Below are 27,963 nucleotides of genomic sequence, written 5' to 3'. Positions count from 1 at the left end.
ATGTGCAGGAGCCAGGATGAGGTACAAGCTATGCCAGGCTAGACTAGGCTATTATACCTACTGGTTGACATGACAGCCAGGGATAGAGGCACTCTAGATAGGGTGCTGTAGCACCCACCAGTGAGTGTTGTTTCTGGGGGATAGGCCAGACCAGGCTAGGCTGCAGCATCTATGGCAAGGGTCAAGCCAGGGAGTGGTCTACGCCAGGCTGGGTCAGAGCAACCAGAACACTCAAGATCTGTGACTGGGAACAAGTCTGGTTGGGAAGCTAAGAGAAACCCACCTGGGCTGTGATTCCCACTGGTGAGCACAAGAGCCAGGATGGGAGTAGCAAACTGGGCTGGACATGACTACTGCATCCCTTAGCATGGGTGCGGATTGGGTCTGGGATGTGCCAGACTTGGCTAGGTTCCAACACCAGCTGGTGCTGGTGCCAGAGTGGTTATAAGACAGACTGGGCTAGAACCTGCTGAACCACATGAAAACTGGGTCTTGGGGTGGGGCAAAGTATTGGTGGGCTGGAGCACCCAACAGTAAGAGCCAGAATGGCTATGGGCTTGTCGAGCAAGGCCACTGTACCTGCCAGGACAGGAGGTAGGCCAAGTCAGGCTAGGCCAAGCATCCACCAGTGTGCACAAGATTTGTGTCTGGGAGGTGACCTGATAGAGGAGCTTGGAGAATTCCTGTCAGGATACAGTCCCTACAGGTGAGTGCAATAACCAAGGCTGGGAGCAGCCCAGACCAGGAGTGGACTGTAACAGGGGCAGATTATAGTATCCTCCAGTATACGTATGGATTAGGTCTAGGGGAACAGCCAGGCTGGGCCAGTTCATCATATCCACTAGCAGATGTGAAAACCAGGACGGGGTGCATGACAGTCCAGATTGGGCCTAATGTGAACACCAGTCAGTTCACATTAAGGCCAGAGCCAGGGAGCTAGTTGGGCTAGGCTAGGCAGCAGCATACACCAGCATGAGCTGGAACTAAGGGCAGGCCAGATGAATGATGAGGTGAGGCAGGCCATGCCAGACTGGGCTGCAGCACCTACCAGCAGATGTAACACCCTGGGGAGGGGGTGAGCGAGTAGGAGGACTGCAGGGGATCCCCTACTGGGTCATTGCTCTCACTGCTGAGCATGAGAGCTGGGACTTGGAGTGGACCAGGCTGGGCAGAGCTACAAAACCCACTGACCTGCATGTGAGTTGGATTAGGGGGAGAGCCAGACTGCGCTGCAAGACCCTATCTACTGGTATTAGTATGAACAAGAGTAAGTGCAAGCTGGCTGGGCTTTGCCAGAGTATCAGCTGACAAATGCTGGAACTGAGGGCAAGTCCTCTCAGGCTAGACCGCAGTACCACTTGGAAAGTACAAGATCCAGGACTGAGATTGGGCCTAGTAGGAAATTTATAGGCACCCCTCTCTGGGTTACAGCTCGCACTGGTGAGTATGAAAACCAAGGCTGGGGGGTGGGCCTGCCTGGACAGGCAATAGAACCTGCCAGCATAAGTTTGGGCTGGATAGTGGGGTTAGTCAGACTTTCTTAGGCACTCACTGATATGCATTAGAGCCGAAAGGGATGCAGGACAGATTAGATCGGTCTTCTGTACATACCATCATGCACAGGAAACAGAACTGGGGACTGCCCAGTGTGGGTTACTGGGGGTTGCTCTGATTAGGGTGCAGTTCCGCTGATGTGCGTCAGGGCCGGGTATTTGGTGGGCAGGGTTAGGTTGGGCCATGGCATTCATCAGTTTGTGTAAGAAATGGAGCTGGGAACAGAACTGGCTGGGCAACTGCAACCACCAGTGTGTGTAGTCTGATGTGGGTAATGGTATGGGGTCACTTCTGGTGAAGTTTCTTTGGGGACCCTCCCCTCCAACTTGAACACTGCTCAAAACTCCAACCACAGGGAAAACCATAGGATCTGTGGTCTGGCCGTGGAGTACATGAGTCAGAACTGGGCCTCCTTGGTTTGCTGAAGCCTGCGCACTAGACAGCATGCTCAGATGCACACATGGGGGACAAGACAGATCTTTGAGGACATCAGAGGACATCTAATACCATGTAGGGCAGAACACACTGGACAACTCTCTCAGACAAGCTTTGACAGCAAGAATCTAAGCAAATAGAGACTCTAGTGTGAACTATGTCAGCCAGTGAACCTTGAAATGATTTTCTTGACTTGAGCAATGAAATCAACATCTCAGATCTATCACAACCACTTAAGCAGTACCCTCAAAACATGCTCCACATTGGGGGCCCTAGGATGACATCAAGAGGTCGTCCCACATCTCTGGGTACCAAAGTGGTTAGGCTGCTGGGAACAGCCCTCTCCCCTTCTCTTCCCCCCTACCCCTAGCTACAGGAAGAAAAAATTGGTTGTAAGAAAAAAAATGTAATTGGTATTGCACTAAGTTTGTAATCACTTTTGTTTGTATTGACATTTTTACTATTAATTCTTCTAATCCACGTATATGGGAGACTTTTTGTGTCTTATTTTCTTGTTAAAAAAAAAAAAACATTTATTTATTTGAAGACCAAGTGATAGGAAAAGGGGAAAACATGGAGTGATCGAGGGAAGAAGGAAGAGACAGAGATGGGGAGAGAGAGAGAGTCCTTCCATCCACTAATTCACTCCCCAGATGCCCACAACAGATGAGGCACTGGTCCAGGCTGAAGTCAGGAGCCATGAACTCCATCCAGATTGCCCACATGGGTTGTAGGAGCCAAGTACTTTTCTACTGTCTTCCCAGATACATTAGCAGGGAGTTGGATCAGCAGCAGAGATGCCAGGAGTCAAACCAGCACTTCACTATGGGATGCCACCATTATAGGAAGCAATTTAGTTCACTGTACCACAATGCTAACTATTTATTTTCATCAGTGTTTAGTAATTTTCATTACTAAGCCACTGAAAATGAAGGAAATTTCTGTCAAGTACAGCAAAATGAATGAAACTAGGATATGTTAATAGAATGTAGCAAATACAGGAAGTTACTACCTATTCATGCTTGAAGAAGTTCCCAGGAAGAATTGTGAAGTACTTATTTTGGTGCAGAAAGATGTAAGATCCAATCATTTTTTCACAAACTATACATTTTCCATGCTATTTTGGAGGACTCAACTCTGCAAGTGTATGGATTTCAAAGCATTTTCAAAATAAACTTATTTTTAAATTCCATTTCCACAGACTTCAAGGATGTCTTATATGGGAACAGAAAGAAATCGGAGCATAGACTCATGATTACCAGAGGTTGGGATGGTGGGGCCAGGAAGGACAGAGACTGGACAACAAATGCTGAAACAAGATAGAATGAATAAGTTGAGTGTTCCACAGAACAGTCGTAGACTAGTTCACACTTATGTGTCCATTTTGTGAAAAACTAGAGGAGAGGCACTGTAAGGCTCCACTATAAAGAAATTAAGGAAATAGAATCTAGATGGCAGAATAGGGTAAGGACACGTTTAAACAGACGGAGAAATACTAGCCAGTGTGAAACAAAGAGGGCACATTCCAGAAAACAGGAATTGATAGCTTAAACTCATCAATCAAACATCATAGATTAGTCGACTGGCTTAAACAAAATCAAAATCCATCTATCTGTTGCCTGCAGGAGACACATTTCGCCAACAAAGACCAATGGAACCTGTATTTTTATTTTTTTGTTTTGTTAGTTTCACCTCTTCAAAACATGCAGTAGCATCATTTTCTTCAAGAAAGTCCTTGATTTTTCTTTTCATTTCTCCAGCAACACATTAGTCATTCAGTAGCATGTTATTTAACTTAATGGTGTTGTTAATTTCTTTTTTTCTTTCTGTTGTTCATTTTGTTTTGTGCCTTTTCATTTAAGGGGATGTATAGTAACCGTGTAATGGACACTATCATATCTAGCAGCATGTTATCTAACTTCATGACATTGTAAATTTCTATTTTTCTTCCTGTTGTTGATTTTGTTTTGTGGCTTTTCATTTAAGAGGATGTATATACAGGACCGGCTGCTCTATACCTTAAAATGGCCATAAGGCACCATTCAGCTGTTTCGTGTCCATTTCATCTTAGTATTTAGCCAGTTGTTGTGTTGAAGTAAAATTTTGCTGATCTTGGCAGATTTTAGGATAATCCAGACTGGCTTGTAACTCTAACAAGATATATGTCAACATTTTAGGTGCAGAACATTTTTTTTTGGGGGGGGGGGGGTGTGCAGGAAAATCCTCAACACCATGGTGAGGAGTGACTAATCTTTGTGACCCACCCAGCGAGGCATGAGCCAATCCATGCCAGCTCTTTCCTGTCAGATTTCAAGCTCTACTTTCTGTTGTTTATTTATTTTAGGTGTTTTTTTTTTTTTTTTTTTTTTTTTTAGTTTGTAGGATTGTTTGCTGTGAGGGGTTTTCGAAGCGATCCCGATGGTCATTGCGAGGGAGGGGGGGTCCAGAGGTGGAGCCAGGCTCGGACCAGAGAAAGCTCTCCTCCCTGGTCCCGAAGGACGTTTATTGTTCTTCTGTTTCTGCAGACCACTCAGGGCTTCTGGTTGTCTTTCCAATGACGTTGGTTTCTGCACGGTAGTGTTTGGACTTCTTCCATCCCCTGTGGAAGCTCCGGTTGGGGGTGGGTGACCTCAGAGTACTCGGCCTCCGAGGGCATCCAATTCCCTGTGGCCTCCTTGGCAGTTGGGATATAGTCCTTGTTGCTCGTATTAATAGTTTGTGGTGAAGGTCTGGGAGTCTTCATGGTTGGGATCCAAGCTTCCTCCTTACCACCTGCTCCACTCTGGAGTGCTCCCCTGCTCCACGCACATGACCTCCTGTTAAGAGGTTGTCAGGATCGCACCCGATTCCCCCCTCATGCATTGATATAGTAGTTTTATTGTTGTTTAGTGCCGCTTTGAGTCTGTTATCTATGAATTACCAGATTTGATCTTGATAGGCTATATTGTACTTTTTTCTCACTCTTTTTATGGTCCTGAAAGATTTCCCTGCACTCCCCCCCATTACAGGTTAACATAGGTTGTGGCTAGGACTTGTTTTCCTTTTTTTTTTTTTTATTTTTTTCTTTTTAATACACTGGTTACTCAAAACCATGTCAATTCCATAACATTGCAAATTGCTGTTGATGTTATATTGGGACTCTTAATTGACTGTGATGATATTCTGCCAGCTCAAACTTCAGACCAGAAAAGGTCTCCCCAAGAAACTGTTCAACCAATCTGGACAATAAGGCATATAGAGTCCCGAGGCTTTGGGCCACAGGCATATAGAGTCCCGAGGCTTTGGGCCATCCTCTACTGCTTTCCCAGGCCACAACCAGAGAGCTGGATGGGCAGCTGAACAGACTATTACAGGCACAAACTGGGATCCTGGTGCTTGCAAGGGGAAGATTAGCCAGTTAAGTCATGGCCCTGGACCATGTGAAAGATCATAGTATCAATTTGCAACATAATATTTTACAACACAGGGTGTTATTTTAGAGCAGGCATTCAGAATGCACACCTGCCATATGAGAGTGCCTGCATATGAGTCTCAGTTCTGCTTACTATTCCAGCTTTCTGCAAATGCACTGCATATCCTGGGAGGCAACAGATGATAGATAGCACAACTACTAGTTGAGTTGTGCCACCCACATGGGAAACCAAGATTGTTTTGATGTTGCTGTTTCTGCCTTCTGCCTACCCTGGGCTGTTGTGGGTATTTGGAGAGTATCAGGAAATGGAAAATCTCTATCCCTTGTTCAATTAGGTTTCCCCACCTAAGCCAATTTATATTTGGCATATGTGCTACATGCGCATAGAAAAACTGATATATTCTTCAACTGACCATAAAATGAGCCAGCATGCATGTGTCCCTCTTTCTGTATACAAGTTAATATTTTAGACACAGTAGCTCAAATGTGTCCTCCTCATTAAATAAATAAAATTAACTTAGCAGTGATACTTCCATAAATCATTTCTGTCTTTTAGATATATTAGACCTTAATCTGGATATGTGAATTAAAATACTTCTAATCTAGACAGTGTGCTTCTGTAAAACCAAAGCCATATAGAATGCCAGCACCACAGGTCAGAGGACTAGCCTGCTACTTCACAGTGTGGGCCCCAGTTTATAACTTGATCCTTTCTCTATTCCAATCTCCCAGTTTGCTTTTATCTGTACATACTCTCCAATGAACCATAGCAAAGTCGTCTTTGGCAATGTTGATCCATGTGACTTAGGTGAACACCATGACTCCTCATGCAGTCCTACCTTGTATCTGATCCATTTTTTATTAATTTTGTTTATGCTTTTATTTTTGATGGAATTGAAGGTCCAGTGTCATTCTTTCTCATGTAAACATCCAGATTTAACCCTTCTTTACAATGTCAATATTTTTTTTTATTGTTGCTTATTTTTTTCCCTTTCAGGCCCCTACACAATGTCTACCCGGACAGTGGCAATGGAGCGTTCCTCAGGTAAAAATTAACTTTAGATAACTATTCTAAAATCCATCTTTCATTGTCTTGGAAAAATTGCACGAATACTAAAGTCAAGAGAACTAGATTTGAGAACTAGATTTTACTATGATTTCATTGGCAGTTCATTTGATCACTATAGTCTCATTTTCCTATACCATACTTTTGTAAGTTTCCTTATGTGATTTTTGTGAAGACCAAATGAGATCATATAAGTGAAGGTGTTTTATCAAATAAGAGTGCTGCCTGAACGTGAGAAAATTATGTTTCACTATTAGCATTATCGGAAAACATAGCATTCTTTTAGCTTCACTTCAGATTTTGCTTCTGTTTGGTTTCTGCTCCTAAAGTATTCTTTTTCTAACATTTTTGATTACATAGTGTTACACTAAAAAGACTGTTTAATGATATTTTTCACTTTCTGTGAAAAGTCATAAAACTTAAGAATTCACATTTATACCAATTTAAATGCCATATGTCATATTACTACAACTTTTAGTATTATAACTCTTAATATATGTTCACCATTATCATATGTATTTATTTTTGAAGTTCTGAGAGATTAAGAACTTTCAGTACCTAACCAATGAAAACATGCTTGAATAATATTCACACAGTTGTAATTTATTTCAACCCAGAATATCCAGTCCGTTGCTCAGATATTTCTGTACTACCCCTGAGATAAAGTTTTAGGAAAATATGAAACAAATATTTCTTTTATCGTTTTGAGAAGTCATTTGATTTAACAGAAATAACTAATCATATTAGAATCAGAATAATGGTTTTGTGTTTTAGTCTCCTGCCTCTTCTACTCCATTCTTATACCTACAACCTTCTGAAGTTATTTATCAACCAGTGGAATTTGCACAAGATGGTGGATGTGTTCCTCCGCCACTGTCTCTGATGGAATCTTCAGTTCCAGAGGTATGTGTTATCTTTAAGAACACTTTTTTTAATTTGTTCAGGGAAAAACTGCTTCATCATGCACATATCCTCCATATCTCAAAATGCCTTGTATTAGGTTTCTTCACCAGCGGCACCATTTTCCAAACCAACCATTTTCTCTAGGCTAATCCCTGACTTAGTCTTTAAAGAGTATGATATCAAACACTTTGCCTTCTCATTTTGCCTATGTTATTACTAACATTCTGTGAGCTAAAAGTATGTAATAATTAAGCCAACAGTGTATTAGAATTCCTCTTTATCCACATCTTCCCCAGCATTTGTATTTTCTTGTTTGTCCTCATTCTGAAATATACACCCAAAAGACATGAAATCATTATATGAATAAGATACTTGCTCCACCACATTTATTGCAGTACCGCTCACAATAGCCAAAATATAGAGTGACCAAGGTGTCCATCATCAGGTGAACAGATTTTAAACTGTGTATGCAATGGACTACCATCCAACAATTTTTAAAAAGAATGAAATATTGTTGTTCTCAGTAAAATGGATGAAATTGGAGGACATCATTTTGAATTGTCAGACACAGATTGCATATTCTTCCTCCTGTATGGCGGGAATAAAATTGCCCACTCAATCTGAACACAAAATATTGATTACGTAGATGCTCAGAGGGATTGGAGAAAAAAATAGGGAGTTTAAATAAAAAATAATAGGGAGGTTGGCACATAGGCACACAAGCTAATGCTCCATCCTGTGAAGCCAGCATCGCATATAAGTGCTGGTTCAGGTCCTGGCTGATCCACTTCCCATACAGCTCCCTGTCTATGGCGTGGGAAAGCAGTAGAGGATGTTCCAAGTTCTTTGGTCCCTGCACTCACATGGGAGCCCTGTAAGAAGCTACTGGCTCCCACGCTTAGGTCAGCTTAGCTCTGGCTGTTGAAGCCATTTGTAGAGTGACCCAGCAGATTGAAGACCTTCTCTCGCTGCATATTCTGCCTTTCAAGTCAAAGTAATTAATTAATTAAAATAAGAAACTCTGGATATTTTTCTTTGTGTTTCTAATACATCACTGATAGCATTACCGTAAGTACCAGGAACTGTAATTGGCATGTTTTAAATCAGTATTGTGGAAGATTAAAAAATAACAGCCATTTCCCATCTTGGGTGAATTCATCAATGAATTTGTTTGAATGCTTAAGAGAGAGTTCCCAGCTGGCACTTCACTTCTCAGATGCCTAAAACAGATGGGAATAGACCAGGCCAAAGCTGATACTTGGGAACGGAAAACCCGCCAGCCGCCAGTGAGCAGCAGTCTAGACTCCAGCCATAACCCGGGATGAGCGGAGGCCACAGATCAGCTCTTGTGGCAGTCAGATGGAAGCTTGGGTTCGTACAGGGAACTCGGGAGGCGAAGGCAGGCTGGGATTGGCCAGTCCTGCCAAATAGTATGGCCCAGCAGTGAACCAAAAGGGAACGTCAGACTCCACGAGGCAGACTGGTGGTGGGTCAGAGTTAACAGCACAGGGATCAAGTGCCAGAGTGGGCACGTTTCCAGCCAGTCACTCCCGGCTGATCCCACGGGGAGGACAGAGCCAGCTTCACATCCTGCAGGATCTGTGTGGCCCAGATCGGAAAGCCAACAGCCCCGGCTCTCTGACAGTGCCCCACCGTGTGCCATCTTGTGTGTCTAAACAAGATCAGCACCACCAACAAACCAGTTATCTGGAACAGTTGGCATCTTCCTAATCTGGAACACTAATTGAACATAAAAATCAACTTGTAGACCTATAGGAAATACATCTTAGAAACTTGCACTAAGGAAAAGAATCCACCAAATAGGATTGCAATGTCAAAAGTTAAAAGAAGAGACATAGGCACAGTGAATGTTACCAAACACTCCCTAGTAAATGAACAAAAGCTTCTACCACCTTAAGATTTAACTGAGGAAGAGATTGAGAAAATGGGGGATACAATTCAGAAAACTCGTTATAAAGCTTCTGACCAACAATGAGAGAAGCACATAATACAGGAGTTCAAAGAATTCAAGGAATATGACAAACAGGAAATGAGTCAAACGAAAGCTGACATTTCAGAAGTTAAAACAGTGGAATAAAAGTACATTGGAGAGTACATTGAATGAATGAAGTAGAAGAAAGAATCTCAGAATTGGAAGATATTTCCTGTCACCAGGGGGAAATAAACAAAAAGCTGGAAGCAGAGCTAGGCCAAGCTAAAAAAGTATCCAAGAATTATAAGATATGATTAAAAGGTCCAACATAAAAATTATGGGAGTTCAGGGCCCGGTGGCATGACCTAGCTGCTAAAGTCCTCGCCTTGAATGCACCAAGGTCCCATATGGACACCAGTTCTAATCCCGGCAGCTCCACTTCCCACCCAGCTCCCTGCTTGTGTCCTGGGAAAGCAGTCAAGGACGGCCCAAAGCTTTGGCACCCTGCGCCCGCGTGGGAGACCCAGAAGAAGTTCCTGGCTCCTGGCTTCTGGCTCCGGATTGGCGCAGCACCAGCCATTGCTGCTCACTTGGGGAGTGAATCATCAGACAAAAGATCTTCCTCTCTGTCTCTCCTCTTCTCTGTATATCTGACTTCATAATAAAAACAAATAAATCTTTAAAAAATTATGGGAGTTCCAAAAGGCGCAGAAATAGAAACAGGGATTAAAGGTATATTCAATGAAATAATAAGTGAAAACTTCACCAATCTGGAGAAAGAATTGAAAAACAATATACAAGAGGGTCACAGAACTCCCAACAGAGTTAATGAAAAGCAATCTTCACCACGACACATGATAATCAAGCTCTCTTCAGTTGAACATAAGGAAAAGATCCTTAAATGTGCACGTGACAAAAATTCAAGCATCCTATACAGAAACCCCAATCAAATACACAGCTGACCTCTCAGATGAAACACTACAAGCCAGGAGAGAATGGAGTGACATATTCCAAACTCTGAAGGGGTAAAACTTTCAGCCCAGAATAATGTATCCTGCAAAGTTATCCTTTGTCTTTGAAAATGAAATAAAATTCTTCCACAATAAAGAAAAACTCCCAAGAATTCACCTCTAAACCTACTCTACAAATAATGCTCAAAGATGTTCTCATGAAAGAGAAAAAGGATAGCAACTACCAAAACCAAAGGCAGATTTGGAGAACATTCACTAAAACGCTAACAGAAGACTTAATCAAAGAACAACCCATTGCTAAAATGACAGGACCAAACCTACCTACCCATATTAACATTGAATGTAAATGGCTTGAATTCATCAACCAAACGCCATAGATTAGAGGACTGGATCAAAAATCAAAACTCATTTATCTGCTGCTTACAGGAGACACATCTCCTCAACAAATATCAGAGGAAACAGAGTGAATGGATGGAAAGAGATATTCCAAGCAAATGGCAAGGAATATTGTGCAGGCATAGCCATTCTTATATCAGATGATATAGACTTTGATGTGAAAAACATTGAAAGAGATGAAGAAGAACAGCATATAATGATCAAAGGAGCCATTCAGCAAGAGGAGATCACCATAATAGTATATATGCCAAAGGTATCTAGCTTCGTGAAATCAGCATTAATGGGCTTAAAGGTAGAAACAGACTGCAATACAATCATAGTGGGTGACCTTAATACCCCATTAACATCAATGGAAAGATCAAAGAGACAGAAACTAAGCAAAGAAACAACAGAACTCATCCAGACTCTGGAGCAAATGGAATTAGTTGATATCTACCAAACCTTTCATCCTACAGAGAATACACTTTTTTTCTCATAAGTACATGGGACCTTCTCCAGAATTGACCATGGTATAGGCCATAAAACAAGCCTCAGCAAATTTTAATAAGTCAAAATTATACCATGCATCTTCTCAGAGCATCAAGGAGTGAAGCTAGAGACCAAGAAGTCAAAACACCCAGGAAGACTTGCAAACACACAGAGACTAAATACTATGTTAATAAGTGAGTAATGGGTTAGAATGGAAATCAAAGGAGAAATTTTAAAAATTGCTTGAAACAAATGAAGGCATCAACACAACATATTGAAGCTTATGGGACACTATCAAAGCAGTGTTAAGAGGAAAGTTCATCTCAATATATGCTTATGTTAAGAAACTAGAAAAACATCAGCAAACCAATCTCAAGATTAGTTAGGAAAAAAAGAAATTATCAAAATAAGGGAGAGAATAGAGACCAAGAGAACTGTACAAAAGTTCAATCAAAGAGCTGGTTCATTGAGATGATCAACAAAATAGACTCCCCACTAGCCCAACTAATCAAAAAGGAGGGAGAAGATATACATTAATAGCATCAGAGACAAGAAAGGAAATATTAACAGATACCTCAGACATACAGAGACTTAAAAACTATTACAAGCAACTACAAGCAAACAAATCAGAAGACCTAGAAGAGATGGACAGATTTTTGGACACATACAATCCACCAAAATTGAATCAAGAAGCAATTGACAATGTAAATAGACCTATAACAAGGACTGATATTGTATCAATAATTAAAGCCCTCCCAACCAAGAAAAGTCTTGAATCAGATGGCTTCACTGCTGAATTCTACCAAACGTTTCAAGAGGAACTTACCCCAGTCCACCACAAGCTTTTCCAAGCAACAGACAATTCTTCCAAACTCTTTCTATGAAGCTAATATCACCCTCCTTCACTGTTGGTGGGAGTGTAGGCCAATACAACCACTATGGAAATCACTATGGAGAGTGCTTAGAGAATTGCAAATAAACCTGCCATATTACCCAGCCATTCCTCTCCTAGGAATATATCCAAAGGGAGACAGAATCATAAAAGTGGGAGCATTTACAAGATGGATCATACGACAGGTTAGGATCCTAACCAGAGAAACTGGGACATAGCCATGTTTATGCCATTATAACAACTCTCACATAAGATAACATCCTTAATCTGTTTCAAAGAAATGTCCTCGATGACCCACGAATCTACTAAACCCTACCTCTTAATGGTACTACCACTTCCAAATATTGCTATGCTGGGGACCAAGCATCAAACATTTGATACCTTAGGGAGAAAAACCATAGCACTATATAATTTAAACAACAGAGTTAGACGGTTTAAATTTCAGGTGGTTAAGACTCTCATGTCCCACATAAGAGTGCCTGGGTTTGCTCTTTGGCTGTACCCTTACTCCCAGCTTACTGCTAATTACTTAAGAGACAGTGGAGAAGTGATGACTCAAGTGGTTGGCTTCCCACCACCCATGAAAGAGACCCAGATTGCATTCCCAGCCCCTGGCTGTGAGGCTGGCCAGTCTGCCCCAGAAGGGGAATATTGCAAGTATTTGGGAATAGAACTAAGAGATAGGAGCTAGTACTCTCTCCTTTTATCCATCCCCCCTCCCTCTCCTTCCACTTACCCTATTCTTTCCCCTGAAAATTATGTTTAATTTTTTTTAATGCTGCAGGACTTGTATTATAATTAGCACCGTTACCCACTTAGTTTAATGGTAATTTAAATATGAAATACAAATAATTCACTCATTTGACTCTTAGAATATAGTTTTGCCTTCTCTTTTGCAGAATAGAAAGAAAAAGCAAAAGAAAACAATTTATGGAAACCAACTCATCTTCCAGTCAACCTGCATTCTGACTTATCCTTAGCTTCTTATGTATTAGTCTTGTGACTTTTAATCTCATCCAAGGTTACTTCTTCCTCTTGGTGCTCTGGATACTGTCATTTCTTTTCTCTTCAGAGACTTCATTGCATGTTTTATGCTTTTTTCTTCTTTTAAGTCTTATACTCTTCACTGAATCTGCTTAACCACCTACTAGCTGTGTTTAGGAAATTACCTAAACATAAGAACATGATTCATTTCACAATATTGCTTTCATAATTCTTTTTTGTATAATGAGGACATCAGAAAAACCCATTTTACAGGACTGGTGTAAAGATAGAAAATTTAGTATAACAAGTTACTTGTATAGTTCTTAGAATCTCGTAAAAGATCATGATCCTGTGACAGATACCTTTCCAACAATACCTTCTCTTCTACCTTTCACAGCCAAACTTCTTGACAAAGTAGTCTACCACATTAAGTATTTCTACTACTCCACTACCTATTCACCCCTCATCTGCCGCTAAAGCTGCTTTGATAAAGGTTCCCAGTGGCTTCTTAACTGCCAAATACTTAACCTCGATTCACCTCTGAACTATTGTATATACTCCCATAAAACTCCTGCTGTTAGTTTTCATGCTACTGCTCACGCCTCGCAATCCTTTTGCTGTTGTTTTCGTTTTCATTGAGTTTTTAGAATACACTATTCAATACAATATCCATTAGCTACATGTGGCAATTGAGTATATGGATTATGACAAGAACAAATTAAGACCCACTGTAAATATAAAATGCACACCAGGTTTTCAAGATGTAGTATGAAAAAAGAAAATTTTAAAAGCCTAGTACGTATGTTGATTAGAATTTGATATGGTGTAACCTTTTGAATGTCTTTTTTCACTTTTGACAGCTTTATTTTATTTTGTTTTTGAAAGAATAGTACAAAAAATGGTCCCTGGAGCAAGAGAGAAAAACCAAAAATACACCCCAATACATAGATAAATTTAGTATTTAAAAAGACTTTTTAAAAGATGGATTCTAGGCTAGGCATGTGCAGACAGTAGTTTAAATCATCCCTTATATCTTAATAATTATTTGTAAGAAAATAATAGGTTTAAAATGAAAAATGAAGCTACAAATAATTAGAAGAAAATACTCAAAAGGCAATTTTTTAAAAAGTTAAGTCAGAAGAACACTGTTATATTCCTGTATTATGTGTAGGATTGTATCCTCAAGGTCACACAGGTTGGATAATGCACAGTTCTTCCTTTATGTTCCGTGATTCAGCTGTTGACTTAATGTTGACCAGAATAACTAAATAAAATTTCTTTTTGTCAAGACTTGTACTGTATTAATTTAAAGAATACAGCTATCTTGATGTGAGATATAATTACATATTATTAAATCACATAATTATATTTAATATTACTTATCTTTAATATTCACAATATTCATAATTGTGGTTATGTGAATATGTGATTATATTAATCATGTGCGATTGTTTCATTAATTTGATTTTACTAATTATATATTTGATATTTAATATTATATAATATATCATAAAAAGCTAAATGCATTCTAAAATGGCTCCGAGACAACATTAAATAACATAGGTAACTCACATTTTCCCTTGGACAGTGCTAGCTCCATCTTTCTTCTTTCGCTTTTAGAATTCCTGCAATACTGCAGATTTTACTGCAAATCTAACTGCTCTCCAATTCCCTCACATTCATTGCATAAACATGCTTTTCTTTGTAATCCATCTCTTGGTCAGTGGTATCACCTTCCATTGGACAGTCTTTACATGATCTGTCTGCTGCCTTTTCTCTGTGCCTTATCTTCCTGTAGTGTATAATCATCCTGCCAGCCATAAATAACTAAATAACCTGGGCAGATCACCTAAATGAGCTGTGTTTACTTACTTATCCCTGTGGCTTTGTCATTCTACTCCCTGATTCTTTCCCTAATTCTTCAAATTGACTCATCAATTCTACTAGGAAACTCCTTTGCCAATCCTCCCTTTCACTAGCAAAATGGGATTCTTACCCTGCTCCCAGATATCCCTATGCATGTCTTACAGACATTTGTACTGCTGTTTATTTTGGGGTCATACTATAAATTACTTAAACATGGGAAATTAGTTTTTATCATTTCTTTATAATATAGCAAAATTCTTAATATATTATAAATGTTTATTAGATATTTTGAATTATTGAGTACAAGGAAATGTACTTCTTTTCTCTTTTTTTCCCCCTTTTTGTGATAGCCTTATTCTGATCATGGAGTTCAAGCAACTTATCACCAAGTTTATACTCCAAGTGCCTTTGCTATGCCTGCACCTGTGATGCAGCCTGAACCAATTAAAGTAAGAAGTTGGTTTTGATTGATTTTTTTCTGTTTTCCTTCAGCTGTATTTCCAGTTTTCCAGATTTCACTTTTGGGAAGGAAATCTTACTTTGGATATTTGTATCCCATTTTTGGTCAAAAATACAAATTAGTGAACTTTTTCATGTGAAGGAAATGCAATGCTAAACTATTATACTTTCTGTTCATTAGTTTGAGGAAGTTATATACCATACATGTTCACAGTTTATTATCATGTTACTGTAAAGTATATATGATTTTAAAATTTACCATTTTGATCATTTTAAATGTACAGTTCAGTAACATTATTTACTTTCATAGTACTGTGCAACCATCACCACTATCCAAACTTTTACACCACCCAAGTAGAAACAATAGCTCTTTCTTCTCTGCTCCCCTCCTCCCAGTCCCCAGTAATCCCTATTCCATATCTGTCTCTGTAAAATTGTATATTGTACTATTTTTATATGCTCAGATTTTAATTACCTATGCTGATGGCATGTAGTATTTATATAGAGATGAAACAGTTAATAATATCCTCTTACAGTTTGGAAATTGTGTTCATGCTTCCTAAATCAGATCTCAGGCCAAAGAATGATTATATCTACGTGTATATCGAATATTTGTGCATTTTGACTATCTCCTATGTGGCAGTTAGTTCTTCCTATTCCCTGTGACTGTCTCTTAGCGAAATCCTTGTAACTTCATTTTAGGCAAATAGACTTTATTCCAGTAAAGACGTGCTAATTGTTGAGATGATATTTATGTGTACTGTACTGTACTTTGGTGACAGAAGTGGTCATACTCTTTGCAATAAAATGAAAGACATTAGCTCATGCTCGTATTTATGCTGCTGACTTATCCTTTGTGTTGAACTCAATATCGAAACAATCTGCATACCCTATCACCCTAACTATGATTACAGCTCACTGTATGCCTTAGCTTGCTTTATGGCAACATGAGATAGAACCATAATTTTTACCTGCTGTGAAAACCTAGTTTATTACTTAAATCATGCTTTTACAAAAATTTCATTTTCAGGGTTGGTTAGAATATTTTCTGAAACAGGCTTGCTCTGATATTAGCATTTATCCCAAATATGCTTCTCTATAAATAGCCAAAATTTATAGCTGACATGCCACATTAAATAAGTGATACTTATTTTAAGTTACTGATATAGATGATAGACACATAGGTAAATAAGTAGATACATACATACATATATACACAACATAAATACGTAAGTAGATAGATAGGTAAAGAGAAAGAAAAAAGAAGAAATAGTGTATCCCAGTCCTAGCATGATAGTTCAGTGGCTAAATCCTCACCTTGCAAGCTCCAGGGTGCCAGTTCAAGTCCTGGCTGCTCCACTTCCCATCTGACTCCCTGTCTGTGGCTTATGGGAGAGCAGCAGAGGATGGCCCAAAGCCTTGGGACCCTGCACTTGCGTGGGAGACCCAGAAGAAGCTCCTGGCTCCTAGCTTGGTATCAGCTCAGCTCCAGCCATTGCAGCCACTTGGGAAATGAACCAGCAGATGGAAGATCTTCCTCTATCTCTCCTTCTCTTCATGAATCTGATCTGACTTTCCAATAAAAATAAATAAATATCAGGAAAAAAAATAGTGTATCTTAAATACTTCAAGTTGCATTAATTGATTAATTTAAAAAGAGGATAGACATTTCTAAAGAACTTTGATATTAACTATTAAAATTTTAGCTTATGATTACACTTTTTAAAAAATTCTTAGATGTGTGAATAGGTAACAGGACACTTATACACAAAATTCAGTATGTTACTCTCTAACTCATATAAACATTACCAGTCCTAGGACAGATATTTGGCACAGCAGTTAGGAACCACTTAGGGCACTTGCGTCCCATATTAGAGTCCCTGAGTTCAAGTCTTAGCTCTGCTCTGAGTTCTCCCTGCTAAAATCGTAGGAGAGGACTCAGGTGATGGCTCAAGTATTTGAGTCCTTGCCACCCATGTGGTAGATTTTCTCTCATTCTCTCTCCCCCAAGTGTGTCTCTACCTCTCTTTCTCTCTTTCAAAATAAAAATAATTATACAAATTCCATTTTGTAAAAAGTTGTAACACTGAGCTACAATATAGAGTTTTGTATTTTTCTAAGGTTTGAATGTTCAGTGCATTTTATACTTAAATTTTTCTTAGATTATTTAACGGCCTTTAATAGAAAATGATGTACTACTAGTGACAAAGCTCTAAATATACCTCTGTCCTTTTCTAGAACTCTATACAAATACTTCACTATACAAATTTTATTATTTGGCAAATTATCAGCTTTTGTTTATATGACATTTATATTATAACATCAGTATATAAATATTAAAATATAATTAGGGATCAATATTTCTAAAATACATTAAAGCAGCCTAATATGAAAATATTAATAAATGACATTTGGAAATTAGCCTTTTTACTTCTTAGGCAAATTTTCCCTGATATCAAAACTTTTAAAGTAGATGATGACTTTTAAAGTAGAAAGGCAGTAATGTTCTTTGCAAGAATTTGAGCCTGTTCTTTCTATAAATGTAAGTCATTTTAAAGCTCTATTGTAGTTTTTTTTTAAAGATTTATTATTATTGGAAAGCCGGATATACAGAGGAGGAGAGACAGAGAGGAAGATCCTCCCTCCGATGTTTCACTCACCAAGGGAGCCGCAACGGCCGGTGCGCGCGGATCCAATGCCAGGAACCTGGAACCTCCTCCAGGTCTCCCACACAGGTGCAGGGTCCCAAAGCCTTGGGCTGTCCTCGACTGCCTTCCCAGGACACAAGCAGGGAGCTGGATGGGAAGTGGAGCTGCCGGGATCAGAACTGGCGCCCATATGGGATCCCGGGACGCTCAAGGCGAGGACCCCAGCCGCTAGGCCACGCTGCCGGGCCCATAAAGCTCTATTTTAGTTTTATAAATATGAATTAAGTGAATATCTCTTTTTTTAAGATTTATTCATTTTTTTATTACAGCCAGATATACACAGAGGAGGAGAGACAGAGAGGAAGATCTTCCTTCCGATGATTCACTCCCCAAGTGAGCCGCAACGGGCCGATGCGCGCCGATCCAAAGCCGGGAACCTGGAACCTCTTCCGGGTCTCCCATGCGGGTGCAGGGTCCCAAAGCTTTGGGCCGTCCTCTTCTGCTTTCCCAGGCCACAAGCAGGGAGCTGGATGGGAAGTGGAGCTGCCGGGATTAGAACCGGCGCCCATATGGGATCCCGGGGCTTTCAAGGCGAGGACTTTAGCCGCTAGGCCACACTGCCGGGCCCTTAAGTGCATATCTCAAAGAAGGAATTTAAGCCATAGAGACTTTACACAGAGATCAGCACACAGTTGTAACTGCTGCAAAGTGCTGTTTGCAACAAACTAGTCATTGACTGTAAATCACAGTCTGTGTAATTCTGTCCAAATCCAAAAACAAATGCAGATCAGAACAATACAGATATCATTAGAATAATATGGTATATAAATAAGACTGTCATACCCTAATTCAGCAGTCACATCTTATACCAAGTTAAAGCAAAATGACATATACCAATAAAGCAAATAAATGACAAATAATGACAATAAACCAATAAATGACAAATACCAATAAAGCAAAATGACATATCAGATTACTCATTGAACTAGACTGTAGGAAGGAACAAGAAGAAAACTTTGTGTACCTGGGAATATGAACTTATGCCTTTCAATACCTGTCTGATCCCATGTATGAGTTGCGCAAGCAGAGAAATACAAACAGATTTTTTCTTCTTAGTGTATGTTCGTTTTAAATTAACACATGTGTCTATTAAAATTATTCTTATGAAGACAGGCAGTTGTGATTGAGAAGATTATAATTTGGCTTCATCTTTTAAAATGCATTCTATTTAACTCCATGTACAATAGCTGTTTGTGAAACACATGTGAATTAAAGACAATATTTATCCACCTGCCAGCCTGAGGAATTTCTTCTGATTAAAAACCCTGACAAATGAAAAATACTGTGGTGGCCTCTATACAGTTTATCCTTTGGGAAGACAATGTGATTTAAAAGAATTGGAAGAGGATCTGAACTACCATCACTGTCTGCTCTGCCTCAGAAGCCCAGTGCATGTACTCACCTTAAAGTTAGCAGCTATCTCTACAAAAAAAATTCTACTGCCATTGTCTTCTGTTTAACAAATATCTAATTTCAGTATCCTTAATATATAGTGCATTTTAATTTACAGACTAAAATTCCCTTATCCTGCTCTCAGGAAAATCTAAGTGAAGAAGAGGACAGGTACAAAGCACTGTGTTCAGGAGGCTAGACACAGGAAAGGTCTATCATTTCCAGCTCCCAGCATCCCTAACAGGCATAAATTTCCACATAATGTACATAAACAACAGACACCCTTTGATTCTCTAGAATAATCATAAGACTAGGTAGCAAGAATAAATAATGATAACTAGTTAAGCACTAGAAATTATAGTAGTTTGGTAATTATCAGGTTCTCTAAGTGATATAAATCTAATATAAGGGACATTAGATCATAAGAAGAGTCAAGGGCTCATGAAACCAATCTATTACAGATGCCATGTATCAATCTCTACTCAAGGATAAGTGAACAAAAATATATACTCCGAGGGTGCTATAAGAAATATTTGCATATACACTACATTGAAGTCAAAGATGTATAGCACAAAGAATTGGTTCTCAACTCAGGATGGAATTCTGATAAACTCATTTACCACAAATACAACATATAGTAAGTCATATTTTATGTGCATTTAATACATTTATCATACAAAACATCATAGCAGGGTCCACCGTGATGGCTCAAGTGACTAATACTCTACCTGCAAGTGCAGAATCCTTTATGGGCACCAGTTCATGTCCTGGCTGCTCCATTTCGATCCAACTCCCTAGGAAAGTTGTGGCCTAAGAAAGTAGTGAAGGATGACCCAAAGCCTTGGGAACCTGTGTCCATGTGGGAGACCCGGGAGAAATTCCTGGCTCCAGGTTTTGGGTTGGCTCAGCTGCAGTTGTTTTGGTTCTTTGGGGAGTGAAGCAGCAGATGAAAGATCTCTCTCTCTCTCTGTCTCTCCTCTCTGTAAATCTGCTGTTCCAATATAAATAATTTTTTAAAAAATCATAGCAATACAGTACATAATAGACCATCAGTTATTTACTCTTTTGATGTTATGGTTCACTGGGTACTGCAGCTTTCTGCCACTGGCCAGTGCTACAAGAGAAACCCACACCACATCTTGCTAGACTGAGGAGAGATCAAAGACTCAAAAGATCAAAATTCAAATATGGTTTCTACTTCGTGCACATCTTTTATACCATGGAAAAACATCTGTAGATTGGAGATTGATTAGATATGTAATTAAGCTCAAAATTTAGTTGCTTCTTATAGAATAGACCTTGTTACCTTTGGTTTTCCTAAGATGTAATCAAATCAAAACTTGCCTTAAGAATGCCAAGTTGAATATTTTGTTACTTTTTATATTTAAAATGTTAATGATGACAGTATGAAAGATGAGGCCTTAATGCTATCCTGAGTACATTTGTAGAAAAAAGTGAATTATTTGGTGCTATTATGTAATAATTACTGTTCTAATTGTTTTCATTTAATGATGGACTTCAAGGAAAAAGAGATAACTAAGATTTTACTCAAGTTCCAAAATTAGTCCAAAGAGGCACTCCTGAAGAATGTGTGGATAGAGGTTTATTACAATGTAGTTTATTTCCCTTTTAATCTTGTACATTTTGCTTTACATATTTAAAAAGATTCTTCTGAGAAAAATTCTGAATAGGCTTTGGCAGATTGCCAAATCAGTTCATAGCACACATACTCAAAAATAGTTAATAACCTCTGCAAGAAGTCACTTTATTTTACTTGTAATATAAGTTTTTACAAAGATAAATTCCTTTAGCTACATGTTCTTAATTATAGAGAATATCTGGCTGTTTATTACTGATTGAAGTTATTCAAACTTGATAAGTAGTGACAGAGAAAAAGATTAAGGAGAAATAATAACCAGAAAGGCAAATACAGTTTCTCACATTAAATAAATATGGAATTTCATGAACATTCCTATAAATGTAGCTTACATTAAATCTATTTTTTTAAGTGAACTGGAAGTTAAACTAGTTCTAGTTTAACACTCATTTTTGGAAGAATAAGCAAAGATTAACTTAAGTACATAAATATTTACCTTTTTACACATCTAAGCATTTATTTAGTTAATTCTGTTTTTGTAGTCTCACTAACAATAACTTGAGTTTCTCTGAAGTTTTCTACTAAACATTTACTTTCTGATTTTCATTTTTACTCAAGTAGAATCCAGTGTAGTTAAATGTGGCAATATATTATTCCCACAGTATAAAATTGATTTCAGGCTGCTATAGCAGCTATATCATACATAGCCTGTGTGTCTTAAACAACCAGTATATATTGCTCATAGTTTTGGAGTGTAAGAAGTCCAAGACTGAGGTGCCAGCAGATCCTGTACCTAAAGAGGACCAACTTCCCTGAGTACAGATGTCTAGCTTCTCATTGTGCTCTCAGAAATGACAGAAGCAAGCTCACACTCTCCTATCTCTTTTTACAAGGGCACTAATCTCATTTGTTGAGGTCCTCCATCCTCAGGACCTGATGACTTACCGAAGAGTCCAACTCCAGGTACATCACATTAGGGATGTGATTTCATGTATGAATTTTATGCAAACACAGTCTATAAAAGAGGACATTCACTCGGTGCACATCAAGCATCTTGCGAAGGTTTTCTTTCATAGGATTTCAGAACATCCCAGCCTGAAATTTTCTTTCCAGCCTAAAAAGATTGAAATGGGGATCAACAAGAGTCCAGTAGTAAATATCTCAACCTTTATGGACAGTGTGTCAAAACTATTCAACTGTTAAGGGTGAAAACAGCCAAAGACAAAATATTAATGATGACCAGGGCTGTGTTTAGTTTAATTATGAAACAGGTGACGGGCCAGATTTGGCCTACAGGCCATAGTTTGGTTACCTTTAATCATTGATTCTCAGGCTAATGTAATTTTTTAAAATAGAAAATAAAAGATGGTATAAATTCATTTATTATATTTCCACTTTTAATTACTTCATTTTAATCTATTTTTCAGCCTAACATGAATTATATGACCCTGAGCCACTGGACTGTTTTCATAATTACATTTGCCATAAGTTCTTACTAGCCAACACACTTAATTGTGTGTTACCAGGGGAGATGGTAAAAGGTAATTTGAGATACTAATTACTGCGTAAGGATAGCTGTTAGTTAATAGTCAATTCACACTTCTTTTATGCAGCTAAATCTGTCTCACTATGCAGCACATTTTATTGTATTATTCCTGTTCTTTGAGAACTGAACCTTGGATTCTGAACCTATCATTTGAATTGAGCATTCCTTTCTCCTTTCATTCAATTTTCTTTTCTTTTGGAACTCAAACTACTTAACTAAGTACCTTTTCATAGCATAGGATTAAATGTATCGGGCCCAATGCAATGGCCTAGTGTCTAGCTCCTTACCTTGCGGGCACCAGGATCCTATATGAGCACTGGTTCGTGTCCTGGCTGCTCCACTTCCCATTCAGCTCCCTGGTTGCGGCCTGGGAAAGCGGTGCTGGATAGCCTAGGATCTTAGGACCCTGCGTCTGAATGGGAGACCCAGAGAAGGCTCCTGGCTCCTGGCTCCTGGCTCAGATAGGCTTAGCTCCAGTCTTTGCAGCCACTTGAGGAGTGAACCAATGGACAGAGGATCTTTCTCTCTGTCTCTCCTCTTATCTGTATATCTGCCTTTCCAATAAAAATAAAAAAACCTTTTAAAAAAGCTTTTTTAAAAAAGATTCAATTTATCAAATCTTAATCCCTTACAAAGCCATTTTGTAAACTTTCTTGTATCATATCTTCTCCAACTTTGAGGACATATACTGAGAATAAGCATTGGAAGTTGATACTGTACAGTTTGTTAATATTTTTAAACTCATGTTTTAGAAAAGCATGAGGGAATATTAGGGTATCTTTTTCATTCCATGTGAAATTATTCTTTCTGTATTATGATACATTCAACACATTGTATTTCCCCATACACATGGGGGATATGTTTCAAGACCCTCAGTGGATTCTAAAAATGATAGACTGCAAATTTCCGTAATTAGACAAGTACTGTGAAACCAGAGCAATCTGAATATCAAGATGGCTGTTAAATGACTAAAGGACCAGGGCACAGCATATATATGCTGGACAAATGAATAATAAATGACTCAGCACAAGTTCTACCATGCTATTCAGAGGCAAACAATTTGAATATTACAAATAGTTTATTTCTGGAATTGTCCGTTTAATATTTTCAGACTACTGTTTGTTCCAGGTAACTAAGTCCACAGAAAACAAAACCAAGCAAAGCAGAAATGAGTCTACCCATCCAAGATATAATGCTAAGATATCATGATGTCTTTTGAGCCAAATCTGAGGGTCTTATGCCAGTTCCTGTCAGGTTAGGTTCTCTTGAATTCAATACTGTCATAGTAGACTATCCTCAAATTTCATTATCCCTAGAATGTGGCTTTCTCTCTTCTTGCATTGAATTTGATTTTTCAGTGTCCCCTTTCAGGGGAAGACAAATCTTCCCTTTTTATCTGCTACTAATCATTCCACAATTCTGTTTGCCTTCTAAATTATCTTTTCAAGGAAGGTTTCCAATTTTATTTTGTATTTTAATAGTGTTTGAACCTGACACAATGCTTTGATCTGTTTACTAATCTAATCATAAAACTTTACCACCTGAATGATGATCACTCCAACTGAAAATCCCAAATACAGGTTTTTACATTTTCAGAATCATTACCACTTGTATTTAGTTGCCCATCTAACTTCTCTGAAATCAGAACTGTAGCAGTGACTTTTCTGACCTCTTGAGGAGAGTGATCTGTTTAATATTGTTCCATGTCCCTTTTATAACTCAGCAACTTGCTAAGAATAAGAAAGTTATTTCTGTTACCAAATTATTCAAAGCTATAAGTGCCTAATGAGATTACTGTATTTTTTTCAAGACTTCACCATCTTCACTTTCCATCCTATAATCATGCATTAAATTTGAATCTAGTTTTTAAAATCATTCTCATTAACTCTCTACCATGTCCTTACCAAATTCCTTGCCATTAAATATATTCTTTTCAGTTTTGCCATATTTATCAACCATTAATCAAATATAAATATAATAAATGTAGCACTGCTCCCTTTTCTCTGTTGTCACAGTGAAGCTTTGATCAAGCAAATTCACATACATAAAAGTTTAATTTCATTTCTCTATATTCTGAGACGAGTAGTATATTGTAACAGTCAATAAGCTGAATAGTTTACTAAACATTAGTAACTGAATATTATTCCAGTAATTCATTCAACAGGTACTTATTGAATACCTGCCAATGCTTGCCAGTGTTCTAGACACTGAGGATTTAGCAATGAACAATGTGAAACTGTGTCAAGACAGTATTGAATAAGCCAGAGACATAAAACAATGTGTAGGATTTGGTTTTAGTAAACCAGACAAGCTTGAACCCCTAGAGCTGTGTTATTTCTTCTTTGGTAGCCACTTGCCACGTGAGACTATTAATTTTGATTTTAAATTAAATGAAATTTAAAAATCAGTTCCTCAGCTAGCCACATTATACATCCTAAATAGTCACACATGATTAGTGGCTATTATATTTGACAATGTAGATATATGGAATATTTCTGTTGACACAAAAGTTTTCTTGGGCAACACTCCTCCAGCAATAATAAAAACAGATATGGAAAGTTCTGAGCCCATCCAAAATTAATACTGTGTTTTAGGGCAGGTTGGTCTCCTAAATTAGGAGCTAATGAAAGTTCCAAAAAAGACACCAAGTTCCAAAAGCAAAACAACAATCAGCTTATTTGTCTGACCCAAATTACTCTTTAAAATATTCTAGGAAGACTGAAGTATACAGGATTACTCTGAATTAAACAGCATAGGTACCTAACACCTGCTCTGCCTTTGTCAGTTTTGAAGAGAAATTGTGGGGATTTGAACAACTGTATAGTTTTCTACCTGTTCCCCTTTTCAAAAAACACATTTTAAAAACTCACCACACTTATAGAAGGAAATGTCAGAACTCACTTTAACCTGTTCTGATGTTTTCCTCATTTTAGATTCTTAGATACTGAACCTTTTTACTGTGACACTAGACAAGAGATTGTCTAATACAGATTGTAAGCTCTCAGAGAGCAGGGAGCAAACCTTTGCTGAATTCTGGATCCCTCCTAATTGCTAGTCTCTCACTTTGTAACACTCTGATTAGTATACGTTCTCCAAGTATCAGTAAATATTGGTTGATGTTCTACACTCATCTACTCTTACTCCTTTTTTCTGTTCAGTCTTTCTGATCTGTATTTTCTCTTTACTTAACAGACAGTGTGGAGCATTCATTATTAAGACAATTGGGCAGCTCTAGTCCACCTCAACTGATCTCTAATCCAATGATCCTTGTGTGACCGAAATCCAGCTTCAACGATCCAGCTAGAAGCTGCCCGTTGTGAAACTTAGGGTTAGTTAACACATCACTGTACGCTGTCTAAATTTGATGAAATTTGCCTTTTTCAGCTGTTCTACAAGATTATTTAGGTAGATGTGACATGTTGATTCTTTTAATGTGTTACTCTAACTATAGTGACATTTTCTACGACATGTTTTATCCATTCCATAAATAATAATTACATTGGGAAAGGTGAGGTGTCTTTCATTTTTTGGCTTTGTGTTATTTCTTTTCTATCAGACTTACATATGTATTTCATATACTTTCATATTTTAATCTTTAGTTTAAGAATAATTTCTATCAGACTTTTTTACTACTTTCATATCTTTTAGAATATGGTAGGTTATTTAGCCTTAATGATTTAGTTCTACTACTTTGCTATTTACTATTTTTTTTCTTTTACTTACTTGTTACTGCTACTTATTTTTCTTCCAGTTTTATTTAATTTAGAAATACCTTCAACATAATCAGTATTCTTAATTTTACGTATGATTAATTGGATTGTATTGAATTTTTTCTGCTTGAGGTGATACTGCAACCCTCCTATAACACAATATGATTGATTCAAAATTTTGTATATTGTGGATCCACCTAGTGGAATTTTAGTAAAAGAAGAGCTCAGTTCTAATGTGGCTTCAAAACACTGACTGACACTTCACAGTATTAGTGTTCTTTAAACACCTTTTCTTCTTACCATGTAATCAATATATTTAGTTACCTGTATCATTCACTTTTGAACTAACAGTTGTTTCCATAAAATACAATATTATTTTTTACACCAAAGGAAAACTTTATTTTCTGATTCTAAAGTCAGCTCTTATAAAATTGGTTGAGCAAAAGAGCAAGCCCTTGCTCAAGTTACAGAGTAAACTGAGTTTTTATCACTAAAAAATCTGTAGTTGTACAGAAAATATCCTTCTTTATAATCGTTTATAATTATTTCACTGACTTCTCACTTGTAGAATGAAGGGGAACCATAAGAATGGTAGTAAGTCTATCTCTTCCTTCTCCTGATCCAAACTCTCAAGTTTATTCTGTGCTTAGCAGCAGAATTATAAGACATGGACCCCCAAAGTTTATCCTAGTGAGTCAAATAGAATATTTTCTTTTGAAACCGTAATTACTATGTCAAGTGGTTTTGTATATAAGCATACAAATATCCTATGTACATTAGTTATTCTTAGTGTGAAAAATGCAAATCCCACAATAAAATTTCAAGATTTTGTTCTATATGTAAAACATTATTAACCACTGACATTACAAATCTTAACAGCACTAACCTTGAGAACAAAATGGTTGATGCTTTGATTTTCAAAATGTTAAACATGATGATAAACAAATCTCTGACTGTTAATAAAAATTAATGATGCATTACTGGGGAAGGAATTTTGATAACAGTTGATATGAAATTGTGTTTATTTCACAGAGCTACTCATTATATGTAGACAAATTCAGACGCTATATATGTGCACATATATAATTCACAATCTATGTTCTTTCAAAATTTAGCTTCATTTTAAAAAACTAATAAAAACATGGAATTTATTAGCAATATTGTTATATGGAAGATATCCTCCAACCTTCTTCATGGCCTTGCTTGGTAGCTCAAACATGTTTCCTCTAAAAACAGATTAAGAGAACAAAAAATTTCCCTTATACTACTAAGTGAAACCCATTTTTTCTCTTTTGTATTATGTCTTCAATAAAAAATTTTGGAAAGTAAGTTTTCACTTAACTAGTTCCCATTTTGAAAGGACAGTTTGAGGAAATTAACTAAAATACACTGCATTCAATTATAGATGATGCAAATGTAATTCCCTATTTTACCAAAATTATGAAGGAATAGCTTCACACCTCCAAATCTCTAATATAACAGATCATATCTTGAAAAGTTAAGACTAACTTCTTACTGTGTGAGTTGATTTCAGGAATGGCTTGGAAATTGTATGATTGATTTTATAACATACTGTTTTATCAGTTTCCACTAATGATGGCAATACGTATTTTCAAACAAGTTTATACCTAACTCCCATATTTAGGAATGCATTTGCAGGATTTATGATAT

At 37.8% G+C, this 27,963-nt stretch overlaps 1 protein-coding gene across 6 annotated transcripts in view; it reads left to right on the top strand.

Annotated features, from left to right (window-relative positions):
- BOLL (boule homolog, RNA binding protein) overlaps window positions 1–26,088 on the top strand; it is a 47,222-nt gene extending 21,134 nt beyond the window's left edge. The window contains exons 8-12 of one of the 6 annotated variants that reach the window (XM_058664790.1): window positions 6,399–6,446; window positions 7,242–7,370; window positions 15,231–15,329; window positions 22,464–22,577; window positions 25,775–25,912. In XM_058664790.1, the coding sequence (XP_058520773.1) occupies window positions 6,399–6,446; window positions 7,242–7,370; window positions 15,231–15,329; window positions 22,464–22,535 (348 nt within the window). In that variant the 3' untranslated portion in view covers window positions 22,536–22,577; window positions 25,775–25,912. Of the gene's footprint in view, window positions 1–6,398; window positions 6,447–7,241; window positions 7,371–12,929; window positions 13,351–15,230; window positions 15,330–21,929; window positions 21,966–22,463; window positions 22,578–25,774 lie in introns of those variants that run through there. The other 5 variants (XM_004576951.4, XM_058664794.1, XM_058664791.1 and 2 more) reach the window with 5 other exon arrangements.
- Window positions 26,089–27,963: the final 1,875 nt, after the last annotated feature.

The sequence above is a fragment of the Ochotona princeps genome, chromosome 5, assembly GCF_030435755.1.
Source record: "Ochotona princeps isolate mOchPri1 chromosome 5, mOchPri1.hap1, whole genome shotgun sequence".
In the NCBI taxonomy this organism is placed as follows: Eukaryota; Metazoa; Chordata; class Mammalia; order Lagomorpha; family Ochotonidae; genus Ochotona; species Ochotona princeps.
This window is presented reverse-complemented; position numbering and strand designations above follow the sequence as displayed.